The sequence below is a fragment of the Poecilia mexicana genome, unplaced genomic scaffold, assembly GCF_051168715.1.
Source record: "Poecilia mexicana isolate PSO_F unplaced genomic scaffold, ASM5116871v1 scaffold_20, whole genome shotgun sequence".
Taxonomy (NCBI): domain Eukaryota; kingdom Metazoa; phylum Chordata; class Actinopteri; order Cyprinodontiformes; family Poeciliidae; genus Poecilia; species Poecilia mexicana.
In genome coordinates, this window is record NW_028263389.1 from 8,460,205 (window position 1) to 8,482,998 (window position 22,794).

The following is a 22,794-nucleotide window of genomic DNA, read 5'->3' on the forward strand; positions in this document are numbered from 1 at the left end:
CAGACAGACTGAGTGTGTGTACATATGTGATAAACGTGCACAGCGCACACATGGACTAATGCAGAAATATAACAATGACTGCAACACACACACACACACGCAAACACTGCAGCAAATTTCCCCAATAATCACATGCCAGCATCTGCCATGAAAATTTCATGCTGTATATAATGTCCTCTTAATGTGTTGCTGCTTAAAGCAATGGCGCCAGTGCTTAGTCTCCGTTTGTGTGTTTGCACCATGTGTTATGTGAAAGGGTTAATCATATCGTGTTTCTTAGGCGGGGTTTGGAGACCCCGTGTTGCCATCGTACAATGACCAAAAGTGATTGTATGCAAATGCAAGCTGACCTCAGTGCGCCCATTGCCTGACTTTTGTGCATATTACTCTGTGTAAGTCCAAGTGTGTGTGTGTGTGTTTGCGTTTCATAAAATATGGTTATTAAGGCTTCGCAGGATTGATGAGCACAGCTTTTTTTTTTTTTGAAACACACTCTTGCACACAGACACATAACAGTTTAATACTCTGGCAGAGTGAGAGGTTTGTGGTGAGGGAGACCCCCCCCCTCTCTCCATGCCTCTCTCTCTCTCTCTCTCTCTCTCTCTCTCTCTCTCTCTCTCTCTCTCTCTCTCTCTCTCTCTCTACCTCACCCCATTTAAAAGACATGAAATTTTTAACGGTTTTTGTGTGTGTGTATATATGTGTGGGTTAACACAATAGTGTATGTGTGTAAGAGTTAATGTCTGTTTGCAAGGGTTTCACTTTGATTTTGGACTGGTGTGTTCCACTCCTGAGATGGAAGAGTTCACTATCTGAAAAAAAAGAAGAAAAAAAAAAAAAAAAAAAAAAAAAAAAATATATATATATATATATATATATATATATATATATATATACGTATGTTTGAGTGTGTGTCTGGTTATCTGGCCTCTCTCAGACTGCTCAAAATTCATTACAAAGTGACATCAGCCCAGCCGGAGACAAATGATGGCTGGATGAAAGGGAGCGCTGGGGCTCGGCTAGGATTAGTGTTAGCTTGTGCTGGCGACACGTATACACACATACACACTCATACGCATACACAAACACACATGCGCGCACTTTAATCCACTGGCAGAACACTGCAGATACACAGAATTATCAAACAAGGGGCTGAACTCGCAGAGATGGGCAGGCTAATCTGCTAATAGTACAGAGCTGCATGTGTGTGTTTGTGTGTGGATGTCTCTATGAGTATGCAAAAAGAATAAAATATAATCTATCTGCATATTGTATATAAGAATGTGAATTTTCTGAGTTATTTTCTGTGTACAGTAGCTCGGAACATGACTTTTTACAATGTGAGCATGCAGTGTTTTTTATTTCTATTTTACTGCATTCTTAATCTAAACCTGACTTTTGAATAATTTTTTTATGTGACAAAGAAAATAAAACAAGCAGAAATTAAAATAATTCTCAATTAAAAAATGTTGCTATCATCTACTTTTCAATGTAATTTGATTCAGATCAATCTATCGTTCTACTTCTTAACAACCAAAAAGAAAACTGAAAATGAAATATAGCATATCTTTCTTTTAAAATATTGTCACAGAAACAAAAAAAAAAACACTTTTTTATAGTTATATATGTTATCCTAAGGAAAGATATATGTACTAAATGTGTTAAAATTGGTAGTAAAGTGGTAAATGTTTATGTCTAAAGTCAGTTAGATTGTAACAACTACATAAAAAATGTTTTTGTTAGCAAACTGGTAATACAATATAATTAATCTAGATTTTTTTTTTCTTTTTCAAAGCCTTTTCTTATGTTTTCTTTTTTCTTAAGATGCATACAGATATTGGAAGCTGCAGGATTGAAAAAGAAAATCAGTACCAAGGCATAAGTGGACGATTCACCCTACGAAATTGTATTGAGTCAAAATAGTCATTTTATAATATATTTTTAGTAGCTGTGACCAAGTACTGCAATTTGATTTTAAATAGTTGTTTTTAAAACCTGTATGAATGCAAATTGTCCACTAAAATCCTTTAAATGTAAACTATTGTAAAAGTTGACATGTTTGATGTCTCTTTCCAAAAAACAAAACAAAAAAAAAGGAAAAAGAAAAAACTACTTTATATCGACAAAAGAACACAGCTGTGTTGGGATGAAATTATTTTGAAACATTTATTACAATAAAATGCATTTGAACTCTTTTTCCTTGAGGACATTTGTAAATGAGGGGCACCTTCCCTGCTTGCAGGCCATGAATAGATTATGTTTTACTTACTAGAAGTGGCTTTGCAGGGCTTTAGTCAGTAAAGACTCTCTTCTGGCAGCTGTTTTACTTGATAATATGGTATACCATCCATTGTAGAGCAAATTTGAACTTTAAACGGTAAAAAAAAAGGTTATTTGAGATTAGCTGTAGATGAACAAGAAGCAATATTTGCAACAACACAAAACTATTATGTAGCTGCACATTTTCCATCACTTTTGTAAGAGAGAGAATGATGGGTAATGAATTCTGTCTGTGTTTTCAGAAGAGGCTGCAGAGGAAAGTGAGAGACCTCTTCGATCCTCCTCCCGGCCTGGACTCAACCTGACTGACCGAGATTTGACGGAAAGCAAAAGACCCGAGCGTAAGCCCGCACACGAGACGCAAAATAAAAACTTAATTTGACATAAAAAGCCACCAAGGCACGAGCCACTCTTCATCTATATACCCTTCACTTAAATAACATTCGAGTGTGTGCGTAACATGTGATCGCTGCTTACAAGCCGCCATGACCTGTTTTAATCGCTTCCATCTGACAGATAGAGGAGGAAAGGAGGGAGAGAGAGAGAGAGAGGGTATAAGAAGAGAGAAAAATGAAGAGAAAGAGAGAGGGAAAAGTTGAGTGTTGTGGATATTACCAGGCAGTGTCCAGGCCCTAGATTATTTTTTAATCAAATCAGTTTGCGTGCTTGTAATTTATAAGCGCCTTGCATTAATCTTTTCTCGTTCTTGTGCCCTCTCCGATGACATATTAATTTTTCATAAGCGCAGGATTAGATGGGGGTTGTGTATATGTTTTTCTAATATTGCTCTGCATCCCTGCAACCCTTAAATTAGTTTTTTTTCCCCCCTAACACCCTCTCCCCCCCTTGCATTTTTCTTTCTCTCCTATTTTTTTCCCCCTTTTTCAATCCATAACTTAATTGTTGTCCAATCTGTGACCCTTTCACCAGTAATACCACTGACAGAAAAATAGCACAAGATAGGAAAAAAAAAAGAAAGAGAGAAGAAGAAGGGGAGGAAACTTTTTGTTCATTTGCTGAAATAGAAACATTGTGAGCTGGGAAGAGGCCACAATCTTGGCGTTTGTGTTGTTTTGGGTAAGGTTCAGGGTTGTGGTCAGGACAGTACCGGCTTTGTTTGGTTTGATTTGTTCAAATAAGAATTCATCTGGTCTTATGTATGAGATGGAAATCCATGGCTGGGGATGAATATTGCATGGGATCTCTGAACACCTTTTTTTCCCCCCCCTTTTCTCATTGCATAGGGTTCTCATTTTTCCTCCCCTTACAAATGTCTCTCATTTTTTCATTTTTTCTAACCTCACCCCCCCCCCAACCCGACTCACAGACACACACGTACCTACTAGCTCCCACCCTTTATCCATCTGAAGCTCCCTCCTCACCTTCTCTTCCTACCGTGCCATACCTAGCTCCATAATGTGAGGCTCAATGAGGCAGAAGGAGAGCTGAGTGAGGCTGGGGCCTATTAGTTTAGCTAGTCATCTATCTTTTAGCTCTATCATTCTGACAGCCCCGTTTGACCGACCGGTGGGGAACCACCACCCATGCATTTGCTGCTGCATTTCACCCAGAGTGTCATTTAACAGCCCCGAAGACATGCAAAACAGCAAAGAAACACAATGTCCAGGTCCCCCCCCCCACACATCCTCCCCCTCCTGTTCAAAGGCGTGCTTTCGTTCTGTATGCACGTGTCCTTGCATGCTGGTTGAGCATAGTGAGGTCTGTTTTACAAGTAGGAATGCGTGCCAATTGTATTTTTTGTGAATAACTGCTTACAAGAAATGCCTTGGGGGCCAGATCTTAGTTTGTCAGCCAAGCCAAATATAATAGTGCTAGTGTTTTATTTTGTATTTGGATTAACAGCGGTTCGAGAAAGTCGAGTCGTAGAAAAAGCAACGGCCATTGTGTGTCAGCATTAAATCTTGTATTCTCCCCACCCAACCCCTTAGCAAAGATCTTTTCGATCACCTTCAAATTTTAGGTCGGCTCAAAATGTTTAGATTAGTCAAAGGTCGGTACAAGATTCTCATGGAATGATAACCCTTAAGTAAAAACACCATGATATGACTGTACTCTAGAATAAAAAAAAAGGACTACTGCAGTCATCTGTGTCATTTATTTACAGTTTTATTTCTTTTTATTCATTAATAAAAAAATATAAACTATATGCCCTACATTATATTATATATTTTTGTTGTTCTGCTCCATAGAAAGTAACTCTGGCAAGATAACAAGCAAACAATAGCTGGTTAGTTGGGCTGACTGCTGTGGTAGCCAGCTGCTTTAGGGACATACTGCTCTTAATATTTTTTTTTTAATTCATTTTTTATTTAACTATTATTTTACCAGGAAATTCCTTGAGATTTTTTTTGTTGTCGGAAAACCACAAGCACTTAGAGCTGCACAATATACTGACTTGTAATGGTTTTCACAAAATTGATGAGTCCAAAAATCTCAGTCAGAAAGGAATGCTTGGATGTAATATTTGGTGACATGCATACAAACTCTGCTTCATAATTATATGTTTGACCACTTGCAGGAACTTTCTTTGTCCACAGCTGATCTAGAGCTCGGTAATTAAGATGCTGAAGCTCAGAGAGAGTGAAGAGATAATGACAGATCAATGGAAAAAAAATTCTGGATTTAACAGCAATTGATAACATCATCACAATGCAAAATAATATGGCACTATCACCTTCTCCTAATATTGTGCAGCCCCAGTGTTATCTTAATCAATGGTTCCTTTTCCAAAATTAGAACCGTGCATGTCTTTCACAACAGAAATACAACGCATAGGGTAGGGAGCACAAACCGCCCATGAACAGATGAAATCTGTGAAGACGCCTTCTAAAGCAGCTTTTATTTTCTTATTTTAATACTTCAACACCAAATGCGCCATAATGTGTATTAATTGACACTGTGGAGACCGTTACGGTGCTACCACAGAATCTACAGTCTTCGTTATCTTTTGAATATACGCTTGAAAATATACAATGTTTTGAAAAATTCTTTTGGGAAATTATTATTGTGCAAATAATTTTGCAGAATAAGAGTCACTTTCCACAGAAAAATCCTGAAATGGGTAAATCTGCGAACACCGAATCACTACTAGGCTCGGTCCACTGCGTAGTTAAACAGCCATATGCGTCTTCTTTCCAAAATAGTGAAACGTTTAGTAGCCTTCTGTACACCAGCTGACCGGCAGTGCACAGCAACTGAAAAAGGGAGGGCTGCGTTGCCGTGTTTGATGCTTCCTAAAACTACAGACGACTTGTGTAACTATGGTGTTATCTCTGACAAAAAATTTAAAAAATCCTTTGCACACCTTCATATATAAAAATATAACCAACCCATGCCTAGTTTCAATTGGGGTTGTGACCAGGGGAGAAGTGTGTGCGCTTCATCTCCAAGACAGAGCAGAAGAGAAAGATAGAACAATAATAAGAACTGGAAGGAAAACACTGTTTCTTTTTTTTTTTTCTTTTTTTTTAAATAAAATGTCAGTTTACATTAACTATAATTCCTGTTACAATTTTCATGCAAATGCTCTTGATCTGGATTACTTCCAGATAGCTTTGTGCTGTGTGTGTAGATGGCACATGTCGCCGCCATAGCTCAGGGGCCCACTTCTTATAAATAACCAACCAAACAAAGGCTCCAGCATAGAAATGAGCCTGTCAGGCAGCCTCAGAAATTAGACATCTCCAACAGATTCAGATTAGGACAGAAAGTACTCATTGTTCCTACAGTCAAATGTTATGTACTAATATTGTGAAGGTGAAATGGGGGGGAGAACAAAATCTTCGGCAGAATGCTCCATAATTGCTCGGTCATATTCTGAATATTATCAGGGATTTGTATGTGCATACATCTTGCGAATTTGCCAAACTTGAGAGCAGCGATGTGCTGCTTTTCTGATGAGATTAAAATATATTAAGAAAATTTGCATGTTTAATTGCAGGCCTGCAGCAGTTCCTGTGTGTGTTTTTTTTTTTTTTTTTTTTTTTTTGTAATGACAGCTTGTTGAATGTCTCATACAGTTTGTCAAATGTGACAAGACCTTGGTCATATTTATATCTCATTAGATGCGGAGATGGAGAGAAGAAGGGAGGCCAGTCATTAAAAAAACACAAACTATAAAAGACAGCTGCTGTTTAATAGCCTTTCTTTTTTATTTCCCCTCTCCCTCTCTCTCTCTCTCTCTCTCTCTGAGTCTCCCGCACTCTCTCTTTCTCTTTCTCCTTCTACACTTTCCATTTTGCTCCTTTCCGAGTCTATCTCTTTGTGTACTTCCCTCCGGCTAGACCTGGGCCTGCTGAGTGCTTCGGTGGGAGTTTGAGGTTCAGAGTGTGTTGCTGTAATGTTATCAGGTGACCGGAGGTCAGCCTAATGCGTAACCCCAGAGCAGTAGGCCAGTAAATCATGCTAGTCGGCCCTCCCCGGCCCGCTTTGGTCGGCTCTGCCTCCTAGATTTACTGCTCTGTAACGCTAGCCAGTCTGCCAGGGATCAGAACAGCTAAATTGAATACTAAATCCATGCCACCCAGCCCCCTTTACTCCATGTGTGTGAGGTTTTTTTTTTTTTTTTTTTTTTTTTTTGTGGTATTTTCATAAAGGAGAAAGACATATATGGAATCAGTGTTGCATTTTCTATGCTTTGGTAGATAAAATCGAGAAGTTTTAGAAAAACAAGAAAGTTTGTGGCAGATTTTCATATGAAGTCACATTAGGAAAGATGTAAGGGTTTTTACTACATGCCCACGTAAAATCTAATTCGAGTCGGGTTCAGACTAAAAGCGTTATGATGTTGCTTTGTGTTTATATATATATATATATATATATATATATATATATATACTCTGTAATTCTTTCTATTTCAATGTCAACCATGCATTTTTGCACGTGTGTGCATGTGTGTTTACATGCAGCTCTTTAAACACCATTGACAGTTGCAAATAAAGATGGGTGTTGTGTGTTCCACTCTTTCCCCCAGCAATGCAAAAGGGGCTTGAGTGTCATAAATCACTTTTTGATTTATCTAATCAAGCAAGGTCCTGCTCTGTGCAGACATTTGTCACTGGTGGGGTTTAGGAGAACAGGGGGGGTGGGGGGGGAGAGAGCTAGGGAGTTGTTTGGGGCGGTGGTTGGGGGTGGTGATTTGAGTTTGGGGTTTATTTTGCCAATCCACTTCATTTGGTGAAGGGATGATCGGAAGCTTGGACAGGAGGGGGATGAACAGTCATTAAATGTGGTTTGCAGACAAAGAAGAGTACCATTCACCATAAGACAAAGGTTTTGTTTTTGTTTTGTTGTTTGGGGGTGTTTTTTTCTGAAGAATTAGCAATGTTATGATTGCTACACACACTGTTTCATAGGCAACTACATCCTTGGCCTTATTCTGCCGTTTAAATTCACTCCAATGTTCAAAAATGCATTTTTCTTCACCATTGATGGAAGCCCTAGGTCAAAAACGCAAAAACCCGGAGGACGGGATTTTATGTTGCAAATGCTAAGAAAAAAAGAACAACTGCACACATTACACAAACATACATTTACATTCAGCATCACAGTAATCAATGGTGATGTGCGAGGCTCTTTTCCCGAGCCACATTGTAAATGTGTTCGCAGGCTCTCGGCCGACAATCGCCTCATCTCCTTTCTCCTGGATGTAATTTAGTTGCAAATTGACTGGAAGACGGGGCCAAAAATTGAAAGTTGAAATTAGAAATGGTTATAATAAATGTGGGAGGCGGGGATGCAGACTTTGGTAAGGTCAGGTGATGCGACTGCCGCTTCTAACCCGGGCCGATCTGACCAATTGGCGTGTCAGAGTCCCTACGAGACGTACATATGCACACACATATAAATATATATGCATGTATACACACACACGTGCAGGGGCCATCACGAGCAGTTGAAGACAAAATTACCTCGGTCTTCTGAGCTGCAGAGCAATTCTCGGATGTTCTTGGAAATTCACATTGTGCCCTTGTGTCCCCCCCTCCGCTCCCACCCTCCCCCTTTCCTTTTTTTTTTTCTTCTAGACCTCTCTCCCTCTTTCTCTCTTGTCACTTTCCTTGACAGGCCAATATTTCAGGCTCCAGATATAGGGGATTACAAATAAAATAAGTGGAACGCCTACTTAATGCAACAGAATTAAAATGCATGAACGGGCCAAAGGAATTGATATGCGTCCAATACAAACACGAGCCACAGAATAATATGAAATACAAAATGTTTTTTTTTTCTCCAACCCCCCCCCCACCCCTCTCCATGTATCAGTGCTTTGATTTCCCCTTTTTTCCATTTGTGCATCTAGCGTGAAGCGTTGATTCGCAAGAGTGAGGCTCACATATTGCCTTGAGTGACCAGACGAGGGAGGGGACACGAAAGAGGGGTCCGGGGTGGGAGGGGGTGTAGCTTAGGGAGAGGGGGAGGAAGAAAGCAAGTAAAAGGGAGGGAATGAGGGAGGGAGAGTTGCTGTTGCTGTGTCTTTGTGTCGAGCAGATTGGGTAAATTGCAGTGGCAGAGTATAGCAGGGCCTGCACGGCTTGTATCTTAGGATGAGGCTAATGAAAGATTTATCAGTGGCTGCAGCATTTACTAAATACAACCAGAGGCTGATCTCTCAACACTGAGCCCTGCTGTTTACGTCTCTCGCACACACACTTACATGCGCACACACTCACACATACACACACACTGCTACTGTACCACCAGCCGTGACCGAGCCCTGAAAATTTTGCATCTCGTACAGACACAGGAGTTGTTGAGGCAGTCGGGGAAATGTATATGAACTAATGAAGTGTATAATATTACCATAACATTTAATGTATGTCGTGCTGTGATAATGAGCCTGACTGGGTTTTTTCCTCATTTTACATGTCCTCGGGGCTGCACCACGTCACTGTATATGAATATGAATTATACAATTTGTGCTTGCGCCCATGCTAATGTTGTTTTAGAGTCAAATCATTTTTTGAATCATCACCTATGCCCCACTGAATATTAATTGGAAATACGTGCTCACATTCACAGTATTACTTGTAAATCAATAATCATTTGATCAATTTCGAAGGTGAGACAGCTCCAGCGTTTCATAGTGTCAGCGTATTTACTAAAATAAATATTAGCTAGGCTTATGCTGTATATTTAGAGTAATATTGCAAGATTGCCTCTTTTATTGTGATGGATTCCATGTTCCAGCTTAGATTTATACTCTTGTTGCTATATGTTTGCGTTGGATTTCAGTGGCATAAGATATGCTGTCTTGAGTAAATAACACTTTGGCATCATATTCCTACACATCTGATCTTGTTGCAGCGCCTGAACCACACCGCAAAAGCACAAAATTGTCGTGAAGCACAGCAACTCTCCAATAGCGTACATGCATTACAGCTGCTGAATTTGTGTCATTCAAATGTTGCTCCTTTGACACAATAATTACATTGTTTTAAGTCCGTGCCATGCTGTGCAGATGTTTCATCTACACACATGAAGATCCAGTTATCTCAGCATGCAGAATGTTAGAAATGGCTTCAGCTGAAGCCTTTTACCCACTAATAATTATCTGACAGTTGGAATCACCATTGTCTAGATTTTGAACTGAGTATTGTTTTCTGTTCCTATATAGGTGGGTGATTCCCTAAATAGGGTAAAAGAATAAAACATGATATTGACGCCCCGACTAAAATACCTTATGCCCATTCGGGTGTAGAATAATTTTGCACCCTTTGACCCAATACATGCTATGCAAAACGACATTCGTGTGTCTGAGTGTTAAACAGACAACAGACATAAAGTAATTGATTATTTGTTTCTGCCTTTAGGAGCTAATGCCATGTCCAAAGAGGTATCCAGTATGGGTAAACATTCCCTCCTGGCAGATCGTCAAATTGAAAGTCCACCCAAAAGGCCGAAGTCTGCAGAGGGGAAGACGTCAGCCAGCGAGCAGGTAAAGGTGTGCAGAAAATCAATAGCACGCCGCAAAGTGTTGGGGTGCGTTTCCTAGCAACTTAAAGATAGTCCGTTTTAAGTTGATTATCGAAACGTAATGTTTGCACAGGCCAGTGGGGAACCTGTTTTTAAGTTAAACTCTAGCCTCATATAGCAAGTACTTGGAGGAATTTGTCAGTGCATATACAGAAACCTAATGGCTAATGAGGCAGCTTCTTAAGCCCTAATGAAATCTAACCTTCACTGTCACTGTGGGATGAGCTAATGGGAAAATACTTAACTGTAAGAAGCAAAAATGCTAAGCCAAGCATTTGGCAATTGCTGGCGCCAGCTTTCATTCAAAGGGTTAAACGTAACCCTCCATTCCCTTCCTGACAGAGCTTTTTAACATCAAGCACAATAGGCCAGCTTTTGTGTTCTTAAGTGGAATACCAGCACTAGCCTTAGGCATCCCTCTCTGCTTCTTTTTTTTTTCTTTTTTTTTTTTCCTTTTTTGCATCTCTTTAAATTATATGTGTTTTTAAATTAGATTATGAAGTATTAGCCCGTCTGGTTCTGGGTCCTGCAAGGAGGGAGGATGTTCTCATTTCAGAAATGGATTCTATTAAAACAGGTGATAGAGACGTAGCTATGCTAAGAGTACTCCATCTAATGAGGGCAGGACATAGCTCAGGAGAGTACACACCTTTATCATCTCTAATCTTCTGAGTAGAAATTCTGGCCAATCATGTTTTCTTCAAATAAAATTGCGTGACTTGCCCTAGATTCCTAAGTGAATTACGTGAAATATGGTTGATCTACATTTTGTCTGTGTTTATGGTGGGCTTTTGAATTTAAAGCAGAGGTGAAAATCATGGATGGGTTAAGCAACAATTGATTAAATAACACAAAAACTAACTCAACTTAATTTTGCTAATGTTTTTTGAAAATCTAGGTCAGTTTTGAGTTGAGATTCAAAAGGATATAATCAGGCGTTCTTGTTTTTCAGGTTCAACAGTGCCCATACTGCAACTACAGCAGTAAAGACGCCAACCGTATGCAGCTCCATGTGATGTCCCAACATTCCATGCAGCCTGTAATCCGCTGCCCACTGTGTCAGGACGTCCTAAGCAACAAAATTCACTTGCAGCTGCATCTCACGCACCTTCACAGTGTGGCTCCTGACTGTGTGGAGAAGCTGATTCTAACAGTACGTGAAGTTGATCATTATGAATGAAATTTCTCTGCATTTAGTTGTCAGTTGAATGTGATTGAACTGATTTTGCAGGTAAAATGTAGATAAAGGACAGTTAGTGTAGCTCTAATCTTCCGTTTGTTAGGATATTGTCCTAAAGACTTGTTTTCCATGATCTCAGTGTTTTTGTTTACACAATTTCCATGTGCCAGTTCAAGGATGTTTACTAAAGATAAGAATTTACTGTAAATACATTATTTTGTCTTTTTTTTTTTTTTTTTTTTTTTTTTACATTTTGATTATGTATGGAATTTTATGCAGTTTATTTTGTATACATATATTTTATACAATTATAGTAACTGTTTTCATTTCATTAACTTGATAGGTTGTCGGACCTGATACACCCACACCAAATAATGTAATGCATCCCCAGACCGGACAAGGGAAAACCCCGTCATTAAGCAATTCCCCAACCTCTCTTACTGATGGATCAGGTTCGGTTAAAGGTGAGCACAGTACAGTGTCTGAATTATATTACCCCAATTAATGTTTTTTAAACTATTACAACTGATGTCATACTCTATTAAATTATTATGAAATTAAAAAAAGAACATCCATAAGATGGTATAATAAGAATCTGTGAATAACACTGCAATTTGTTTTTGCATCTTGTAGGAAACACCTCAAAGGAGGACCAAACCAGTCAAGACAAGAATGAATTAGAGCAACAGGAACTCAAGCCCCCCAAAGAGGCTTCAGAGGCCCCAGACTGGAAAAGAACCACTGGATTAGGACATGATAGCAAGTCTCCTGATAACCTACAAGACCATCTCAGTGAGCTCCAAAGACTTCAACAGCAACAGCAGCAGCTTTCCGTTTCTGATCGCCATGTCTATAAATACCGTTGCAACCACTGCAGCTTGGCCTTCAAGACAATGCAGAAGCTTCAGATACATTCTCAGTACCACGCTATCAGAGCAGCCACCATGTGCAGCCTCTGCCAGCGTAGCTTCAGGACATTCCTAGCCCTCAGAAAGCATTTGGAAAATGGGCACCCTGAACTGAGTGAGGCTGAGGTGCAGCAGCTAATAGGAAATCTGCCACTGAATGGTGACATCACAGAGAGTGAGGCCAGGGCCTTGGAGGAAGCTCAAGCCTTTGACCATGACTTGGACAAAGATGATGAAATGGACCAAGAGGATAAACCCAGTCCTACTGGAAGTGACAGCAGCTCTCTGCTTGATGACATGGGGGCAGAACCAAAACGGACCCTACCGTTTAGAAAAGGCCCCAACTTTACAATGGAGAAATTCTTAGACCCCTCTCGACCTTATAAGTGCACCGTATGTAAAGAGTCCTTTACCCAGAAGAACATCTTACTGGTCCACTACAACTCAGTTTCCCATCTACATAAACTGAAAAAGGTTCTCCAAGAGGCATCAAGTCCTGTGCCACAAGAGACATCCAACAGCATTGACAACAAACCATTCAAATGCAATATTTGTAACGTTGCCTACAGCCAAAGTTCAACTCTCGAAATTCATATGAGGTCAGTGCTCCACCAGACCAAAGCAAGAACAGCCAAAACGGACATGAGCAGCAGTGGTGTCACTGGCAGCAGTGGCCCCACCCCTGCAAAAAGTCCAGGTCCAAGCGCACAAGGGAACACTAGCAACTCTGACAGTGCTAGAAGTGGGACTCCTTCTTCTAACAAAGAAAACTCAGTTGAACCCAAAGAAACCAACAACAGCAGCAACACAAAGACAACACCAACTACTGAACATGTTTCAGCACAGGCAAGCAGCCACCAGTCAGCACAGTCTTCAGCCCAACTGCAGCTGCAGCTTCAGCACGAACTCCAGCAACAGGCAGCCTTCTTTCAGCCTCAGTTTCTCAACCCAGCTTTCTTCCCTCATTTCCCAATGACTCCAGAAGCTTTGCTCCAATTTCAACAGCCTCAATTTCTCTTCCCCTTTTACATACCAGGAGCTGAATTCAATCTAAACCCAGAACTCGCTCTGCACTCAGCAGCAGCTTTTGGAATGCCTGGCCTGACAGGGTCATTCCTAGAAGACTTGAAGCAGCAGATGCAGCAGCAGCATCAGTTGCAGCAGGCTCAAGCTCAGCAACAGGCTCAACAACAGCATCAGGCTTCTCAGATACAATCCCAAATTCAACATCAGAAAAGCCAACAACTGCAGAATAACAAATCCAAAATGGAGCCTAACACCATATCAGTTTCCGAAATACACATGTCTGCAGAGGCTGAAGACCACTTAGATAAACAGGAAAGTAGAACTAAAATGGAAAGTGCAGGAGATGGAGTGAGTGATGGAGTAAAAGAAAATAAGGATCCCAAAAAGTCAAAGTTCCCAGAGCCATTGATCCCTCCTCCACGGATTGTGTCGGGAGCAAGGGGCAATGCAGCCAAGGCTTTATTAGAAAACTTTGGTTTTGAGTTGGTCATCCAATATAATGAAAACAGACAAAAGAACCAAAAGAAAAGCAAAGAAGGCATTGAACAAATAGACTTCAGCACTGATAAGCTGGAGTGTGGCATGTGCGGAAAACTATTCTCAAATATGCTGATTCTCAAAAGCCACCAAGAACATGTGCACAGTCACTTTTTCCCATATGTTGAGCTTGAAAAGTTTGCCCAGCAGTACAGAGAGGCCTATGACAAACTCTATCCAATAAACCCTGCATCCCCTGAGACACCTCCACCTCCACCTCCTCCTCCTCCTCCACCACCAACTGCTCCTACCCCAGTACCAACTCCTCAGCCCCCATCTACGTCGATGACCAAACCTCAAACGCCTGTACCATCACCAGTTCCTGTTCCTCATCCAACTACACATCAAACTACTCTCCAGACCCAGCCAGCCCAGCCACCACCACCACCACCTCCTCCTCCACAACCCACTGCCCCACCTGCACCACCCCAAGTGCAGCTCCCTGTTCCCTTAGATTTGCCACTTTTCCCACCTTTGATGATGCAGTCTGTCCAGCACCCAGGTCTGCCCCCTCAGCTGGCATTACAGCTGCCCAGTATGGATTCTCTCTCCACAGACCTTACACAGCTCTGCCAGCAGCAGTTGGGTCTTGATCCAAACTTCCTCCGTCAGTCTCAGTTCAAGCGACCACGCACTCGTATAACCGATGATCAGCTTAAGATACTCCGTGCAAACTTTGATATAAACAATTCCCCTAATGAAGAACAAATTCAGGAAATGTCAGAGAAGTCTGGCTTGCCACAAAAAGTCATAAAGCACTGGTTCCGTAACACTTTGTTCAAAGAAAGACAGAGGAGTAAAGACTCTCCCTACAACTTTAATATTCCTCCAATTACTACATTAGAAGATATAAGAATGGAGCCCCAGGTCAGTGCACATGAGTACTACAGAACTGACTCAGCCATTAACAAGAGGTCCTCTAGGACCAGATTCACTGATTATCAGTTGAGGGTGCTGCAAGACTTTTTTGATACTAATGCATATCCAAAGGATGATGAGATTGAGCAGCTCTCTACAGTACTCAACCTGCCAACACGAGTCATTGTGGTGTGGTTCCAAAATGCCCGCCAAAAGGCTCGGAAGAGTTATGAAAATCAGGCAGATTCAAAGGACAATGAGAAAAAAGAGCTCACCAATGAGAGATACATTCGAACCAGCAACATGCAGTACCAGTGCAAGAAGTGCAACATTGTATTTCCACGCATCTTTGATCTTATTACTCACCAGAAAAAGTTGTGCTACAAAGACGAAGATGAAGAGGGGAATGAGGACAACATCAGTGAGGAATACACAGATAATCCTGAACCACCTCTATTCAAGGCAAGCCTGGCACCTTTAGAGCTACCCAAACCATCCCAGACTGGTACTGCGACCAGTTCAGGCTCAAGCTCCCCTGTGATGGCCTCACCTCGTGGACCCATGGGGAAAGCATCACCAAAGCCAGATATTTCCCCTGAAACAGAACTGAAACAATCTGAGATCCCCCCTTCACCAGTGATGAAGTCGCTACCGGAACCAAGACCATCTAAGGCTTGCACACCTCAACCACCCCCCCAAAAAGCTCCCCAGCCACAGTTGTCAAGACCCCATTCTCAGCCACAAGCAGCAACTGTACCGTCAAGTCCACTTTCGCTTGCACTTTCCTCGCTCACAAACAGTCTCCCCCACCAGATGCTCCAGTACCAGTGTGACCAATGTAAGATTGCCTTTCCTACAGTAGAGCTGTGGCAAGAGCACCAGCACATGCATTTTTTGGCAGCCCAGAACCAATTCCTCCATTCTCAGTTTCTTGAAAGACCCATCGATATGCCGTATATGATATTTGATCCAAACAATCCCCTAATGGCTAGCCAACTGTTATCTGGGGGGCTCTCCCAAATGCCATCCCAGAGTAGCTCAAGCATGGCTACAGCTGTAAGCTCTGGGTCAATGAAGAGAAAACTGGATGACAAGGAGGAAAATGCTAATGACAAAGATGGTGGAAACAGTAGTGAAGAGCAACACAGAGATAAACGTTTGAGAACCACCATTACACCAGAACAATTGGAAATCCTTTATGACAAATATCTACTTGACTCTAATCCAACAAGGAAGATGTTGGACCACATTGCACGAGAAGTTGGCTTGAAGAAGAGAGTTGTGCAAGTCTGGTTCCAAAACACTCGTGCAAGAGAGAGAAAGGGGCAGTTTAGGGCTATAGGGCCCTCACAGTCCCACAAGAAATGCCCCTTTTGCAGAGCGCTCTTTAAGGCTAAATCTGCTTTAGATAGCCACATAAGATCAAGACATTGGCATGAAGCTAAACAAGCAGGCTTTAGCTTGCCGCCAAGCCCAATGATGAGTCAAGACAATGAAAGAGGGGAAAGCCCAAATAAGTATAATTTCTTTGACTACCCACAGCTGCCCAGCAAGACAGAGCCAAATGACTATGAGTTGCCAACCGCATCCTCAACTCCAGTCAAACCATCTGAGGCTCAAGTAAAAAACTTCTTAAGCCCTTCATCCTTAAAAGCTGAAAACTGTGATGAAACTGAAGGGCCTAATAATAATTCAGCAGAAGCTTCATCTTATGATCTCAGTAAGATGGACTTCGATGAGACATCATCAATTAATACAGCCATTAGTGATGTCACAACCGGAGACGAGTGTAATAACAATGAGGTTGAGAGCCTAACTGCTAATGGAGGAGACAAGATGAGCGACAGCAAAAAGGGCCTGTTGCTAAATTCTGACGCTAGTAATGAAAGGTTTCAATTCAGCATGGTGAGTCCTGCCCTCAGCTTCTCTGGAAAAGACTGTGACTCCTACTTTAGCTCCAGAGATGACGAAATGGATGACAACAATGACAGAAGTGAATCGTCCAGCCTCGCTGACCCCAGTTCTCCCAGTCCATTTGGGGCAGGCAACCCTTTCAACAAATCTGGAAAAGTCAACAGTACTGGAGATCGACCAGGCCACAAACGTTTCAGGACCCAGATGAGTAACTTGCAACTGAAAGTACTCAAAGCGTGTTTTAGTGACTATCGCACTCCTACAATGCAGGAGTGTGAGATGCTGGGCAATGAAATTGGACTTCCCAAACGTGTTGTCCAGGTTTGGTTCCAGAATGCCCGTGCTAAAGAGAAGAAATTTAAGATTAATATTGGAAAGCCATTTATGATAAGTCAGGGTTCACCAGAGGGGCCCAGGACTGAGTGTACACTGTGTGGTGTGAAGTACACAGCCCGGATGTCTGTGAGAGACCACATTTTCTCCAAACAGCACATCACAAAAGTGCAAGAAACTCTAGGAAACCAGGTGGATAGAGAAAAGGACTACCTAGCACCGACCACTGTCCGTCAGCTGATGGCCCAGCAGGAGCTGGACCGTATGAAGAAAGCTGGGGATGGACTCAGCCTACCTAGCCCACAGCAACAAACTTCAACAGAAAACAATAATGCACTTCATGGCCTCAGCCTACCTTCTGGCTACCCAGGATTGTCTGGCCTTCCACCAGTCTTACTTCCTGGAGTAAATGGGCCGTCATCACTTCCAGTTTTCCCTCCCAACACACCTGGTGAGTTACTATGACAAACAGTGAAAAAAAAAAAACTGACTAGAAGCTTTATGAACTGAACTTTATCCTGCACTATTTTATTGTACTATATATAACTGGTTATTCTGTATCACAGATATGTTTGTCAAAAATTTTACTTTTTAAAGCTATTTTAAATTCAAGAATGGTGATAGGGAGTGCATGCATTATGTTAGCAGCAAAGCCGAACTGCTTTTTGGTAAAGATTTGTCTTACAGCAAATTATCTATATATCACTTTGTGTTCCCCCTATTTTAGGTTTGGTATATTTAGATTATAATATTTAGAAATCTTTAAATTATTTTTAAAAAAAGCGCATGTGACAGTTTTGCTCCATAACAAAATCGTAACAAGAGATTTAAAGACTCAGCCAGTGACAGGATCTTTATCTTATAACATCAAATTTCCAAAGTGATTTGGGGTTGAATATTGAATTGTTGAATATTTCCATATTTATATACCACTGTATTTCAGCTTTAGCGTCTCCAGGTGCTGGCATGCTTGGGTTTCCTACACCAGCCACTCCCTCTCCTGCCATGTCTCTCAGCACTACCCCAACCAAGACTCTTCTGCAGACTCCTCCTCCTCCTCCTCCTCCTCCACCTCCACCTCCTCCTGCTCCTTCCACACCTTTGGCAACAGTAAACCATACAGAGCAGCAAGGCAAAGATGCAGAGAGAGACAACAACAAGAAACCAGGAGACAAGCCACCTCAAATGAAGATGAAGGACAGAGAGAATGACAGCGGCTCGCGCCCCGACACCCCTAGCATGGCCAAAACAAGGGAAAGACTATGCCCAGTGCCAGGAAAAGCAGGGAATGAGACTCCCCTAGATGCTGCACAGCTTCAAGCACTGCAGAATGCTCTTGCTGCAGGTGATCCTAGCTCTTTATTGGGGGGCCAGTTCTTGCCCTACTTTCTTCCTGGATTTCCCAACTGCTTTTCTCCACAGCTTCCCAGAGGGGTTCAGGCAGGGGGCTATTTTCCACCACTGTGTGGAATGGAGAGTCTGTTTCCGTATGGACCTGCGGCAGTCCCACAAGCTGCCATGGCCGCTGGTCTCTCCCCAACCGCTCTCCTGCAGCAGTACCAACAGTACCAGCAGTCTCTCCAAGATTCCCTGCAGAAGCAACAGCAGCAGCAGCAAAAGCAACTTGAGCAGCATCAGAAACAACTTGAACAGAAGCAGCAACAGAGACCAACCCCCGTCAAGACACCTCAGAGCGTACAGAGCACCACAACTAATTCCTTCAAACCAAAAGAAGCTATAGAATCTAAGGATGACAACAAAGGCTCTTCAACAGAAAGCACAAAAGAAGAACCGAAAACAGAAACCAAACGTATCACGGATTTTCCAGATGCTTTTATCGTACCATCTGTCAAGCATGAGTTTATATGCAGGAAGTGCCAGATGATTTTTGCTGACGAAGATTCAGTGATACGTCATCAAAAGTCCTTCTGCTACTTCGGACATCCTTTTACTGACCCGCAAGAGACAGTGCTTCGAAAAGCAGTGAGCAACTACACTTGTGTTGCCTGCAATGTGGTTGTTAATGGGAATGAAGCACTTGGCCAACACCTTCAGTCGAGCTTGCACAAAGAGAAAACAATCAAACAAGCAATGAGAAATGCCAAAGAGCATACTAGATTATTACCTCACTCTGTCTGCTCCCCTACTCCTAACACCACATCTACCTCGCAGTCTGCAGCTTCTTCGAATAACACCTTTCCTCATCTCTCTCGCTTGTCCATGAAGTCCTGGCCAAATGTCCTGTTCCAGGCCAACACAGCCCGGAAAGCTGCTTCCTCTTCCCCGTCTGCCTCCCCCCCTCCTCCCCTCTCCTCACCCTCAACGGTTACCTCAACTTCCTGCAGCACCTCAGGGGTTCCAACCTCACTACCCACCGAGAGTTGTTCAGATGAGTCTGACAATGAGCTAAGCCAGAAGCTGGATGACTTAGATAATGCGTTGGAAGTCAAGGCTAAGGCAGCCTCTGGCCTAGACGCGAGCTTCAGTAGTATCAGAATGGATATGTTCAGTGTGTAGGAGTGACAAAAGGATCCCTTGCTTAAAGAAAAAAAATAAGACTTTTTAAACTGCAGTTCCAAAGTTTCTCTTAACCCAAAAAAAAATTACAGTACCAAATGATTGACTCAGGATTGTTTTTCCCATATTGATATGCTGGCAAGATATTGATTGATTTTTGTTATGGACAGAACTGTTGCAGATGCTTGACTGAGCTTATATTGTATACAAAAACATGGAGTAGGAAAAAAATCTCACAAGCTCCCTTTTAGGGGGCCTGTTTCAAGCCAAAAACTCTCACGATAGCAAATTGCACCTCAGCTGGATTGTTTTCCAAATGCTAGCATGTACTGTATGGGATGACGATCCAGAACCCTCAAAGAGAATCTCTCTTAGTTTAGATAGGTGTAATTCAGTAGCTTTAAATTCTCAGGTCAGAACATAACATTTCTCATTTGTTAAAACAGCACCAAGCCTGGGTACACTTGGCTTATAACCAAAACATGTCAAGCTTTATCGGACGCATTTCCTTGATGTGTATAGAGTACCAAGAGACAATATTACTGTTACAATGGACGATGTGCATATCCTTTTAGTTTTACCCTACAAAGACAGTATGGGTTTGCCACTGAGGGAATTTAGAATGGTGAAGTAAATGTGTATGATGCCCCTGTGTTTGCCAGTTTGTATTACAGCAAACTGTATCTATTTCCCACCCCTGTTTTTTCTTGTAGTATATACTAATCTGTGCCAACTCTTACCTTCTCACTTTTACCTCTGCTCACACCCTTTTCTGAAGAGGTAATAACTCTAGTTTTGATAGACTCTCGGATTATGTGAATATAACATTTTTCATTTGTGAATTGCTGTACTGTTACGGTACCTGCTTGTGTCTGGACTATAGTGCACTTAATTTGAATTTATTTGTCTTTTTTTTTATTATTTGAGTAGGTCATTTGTTAATTTAATAGATTTTGTTTGTATGTATGTGTTTTAATTATTATTTGTGTCAATTGCAGCAGCATATTGGTCCATACTTGTTACAGGATTAATGCCTAACAATCGAGAGACCTATTTAACAATTGGTGCATCAAAGAAAGCAGTACTGTATACTTGAAACTGTTAAGGTACAAGTTGGTCACAATGTTAAAAAAAAAAAAAAAAAGGTATAATAATTTGCTCTACGTTGGCAAACATGCTGCTTTAAGAGGGGGGACAACAGCATTTTTTGTTTAATATTAACATTTATTTTTTATTTTTATGTATGTGCAAGATTCAAAACAGTGTTAAACCTGGCCACTTAGTGCTTAGGTTAACGTCCTCCCATGATCTACTACAGTTGAAGTCAACATTGACTTTCCACATTTAGTAACATTTGAAATTTTTCAAAGTATTACCATATAACATTTGCTGCTACTGTGTAATCTTAATTTGCTTGCCATAAAGTCTTTCAACTTTCAACCAAAACTGATCCATTGATTGCTTTAGTTTTTTTTGTTTGTTTTGTTTTTGTTTGTTTTGTTTTATTATTATTATTATTATTATTATTATTATTATTATTATTATTATTATTATTATTATTATTATTATTATTATTCTGTGGAACTAAGAATGTGAAAGCTGTCAAAGGGTGTTCAATTTTTTACGAATCACTTTCTAGTTTGGTAACCAGTGTGATTCATTCCAAAGTAACAGAAGGCTATTTGTATGAAAGAAAAAGGCTTGTGAACAAAGAAAGCTAAGCTGTTGTACATATTCGTAGTTGGCTGTGCATGGTACAAATTTATTAATATGAAGAAATGCAAAAATGTATTGCTTTTGGTATTTCCTATTCTGAAATGAGCAAGTAGCATGTAATGCAACTGTTTGACAGGTTAAATCAAATCATGCTTAGTTATTGTTTCAAACAATGAAATCAAGTAACATTTCCTCCTATGTTTTATATTTGTAAAGGTGTTTTTTTTTTTTTTTTTCAAAGTTTTAAGCAAGACATCAGTTTTTAATTTTCTGTGTGAGCTTTTCAAATGTCATTATTTAGATTTTTAGCATTTTACATTTACTTTATTCCTGAAGACACTTTTCGATTGTGTTTCATGTGAGACATCCTGGCCTCCCAAGGTGCAATTCTGCCATTGTACAAACATAAACGACTGTCCTGATTCCAAAGGCTTTCACAACTCTGGCTTTTTTGCCTTTCCCCACTTTGTGGCTCAGCATTATAAGACTGAACTGTCAGCTAGCATCATGTGCTAAGATGCTAGCATCAGACAGGACACTTCCCACATGAAGGACTGGTAAAAGCTACGAAACCAACAAAAAGGATGGTCTAACAATATAACTGTACATATATATTGCAACTGCACAGCAGCCAAAAAGAAAAAAAAAAGAACTTTTTTTTTTTTTTTTTTTAATGGATGGATTGTGTCATGTTTATGGGGACAGCCTTCAAAAGGTTGAAATTGGAATTGCTCTTCTGGATGTCAAAGGGATTTTCATGGCGCAATCATATCCTACACAATATGTACTCTACAACATCTGGGTTACATAGGAAATGCACCCTGAGGTTTTAATAAGAAGAAGCCCCTATGGCTAAAACTTTAAATAAACTAAACCAAAAATGTTATTGATGTTTTATATATAGAGAGTAGTCGCATTAGTTTTTGTTACTGTACTGTTTGAGGTCTCAACTGTACCGTATCACGGTAATAACATGGTTTTGAAACCTTTTTTTTATTTTGTCACAGACCTGTTGTCATAGTTGAAATGACGTTTATTGTAGATGGTATTTGAACAACTTCTGGAAATAGTTCATCAAGTATGTTTGTTGCTCATTGTTGTGATACATTAAAAACTGTATCTGCAAACCAGTTCCGTCTCCCTACATACTTATTTCAGCAAAACCGACGTTTCAGCCATCGGCTCTCTTTCATTGGACTGGATCTATAAAAATTGTTTGATATTTTATTTATTTGGCTGTTTTGTGCTGTTTCTGCTAGTTTTCTGTCAAGTAAGTATAACTGGCAATTTTTATAGGGATATATTTAGGTTTTTGAATTTGAAAAGTGTCTGCTCCCTGGTGAGATAAAGCATATTTATGTTAATTAAACTGTTAACTTTTGTGTTTTTATGACTGCATCTAAATAATTTGGAACAAATTTCCCTTTCAGCTAAATTACCTCTTACAAATCTTCAAATCTTTTTTTTTTTTAATCAAATATTTATCTTGCATAGATTGAAGCCTATTTAATTTGTTATATGATTTTTTTTTAA

The 22,794-nt window shown here is 40.7% G+C and overlaps 1 protein-coding gene across 1 annotated transcript in view; it reads left to right on the forward strand.

The window, feature by feature from the left end:
• zfhx4 (zinc finger homeobox 4) overlaps positions 1–22,391 on the forward strand; it is an 89,434-nt gene extending 67,043 nt beyond the window's left edge. The window contains exons 7-12 of the mRNA XM_014981664.2: positions 2,523–2,621; positions 10,110–10,234; positions 11,225–11,425; positions 11,796–11,916; positions 12,086–17,479; positions 17,972–22,391. Coding sequence (XP_014837150.2) covers positions 2,523–2,621; positions 10,110–10,234; positions 11,225–11,425; positions 11,796–11,916; positions 12,086–17,479; positions 17,972–19,545 — 7,514 coding nt within the window. The 3' untranslated portion in view covers positions 19,546–22,391. The remainder of the gene's footprint in view (positions 1–2,522; positions 2,622–10,109; positions 10,235–11,224; positions 11,426–11,795; positions 11,917–12,085; positions 17,480–17,971) is intronic.
• Positions 22,392–22,794: the final 403 nt, after the last annotated feature.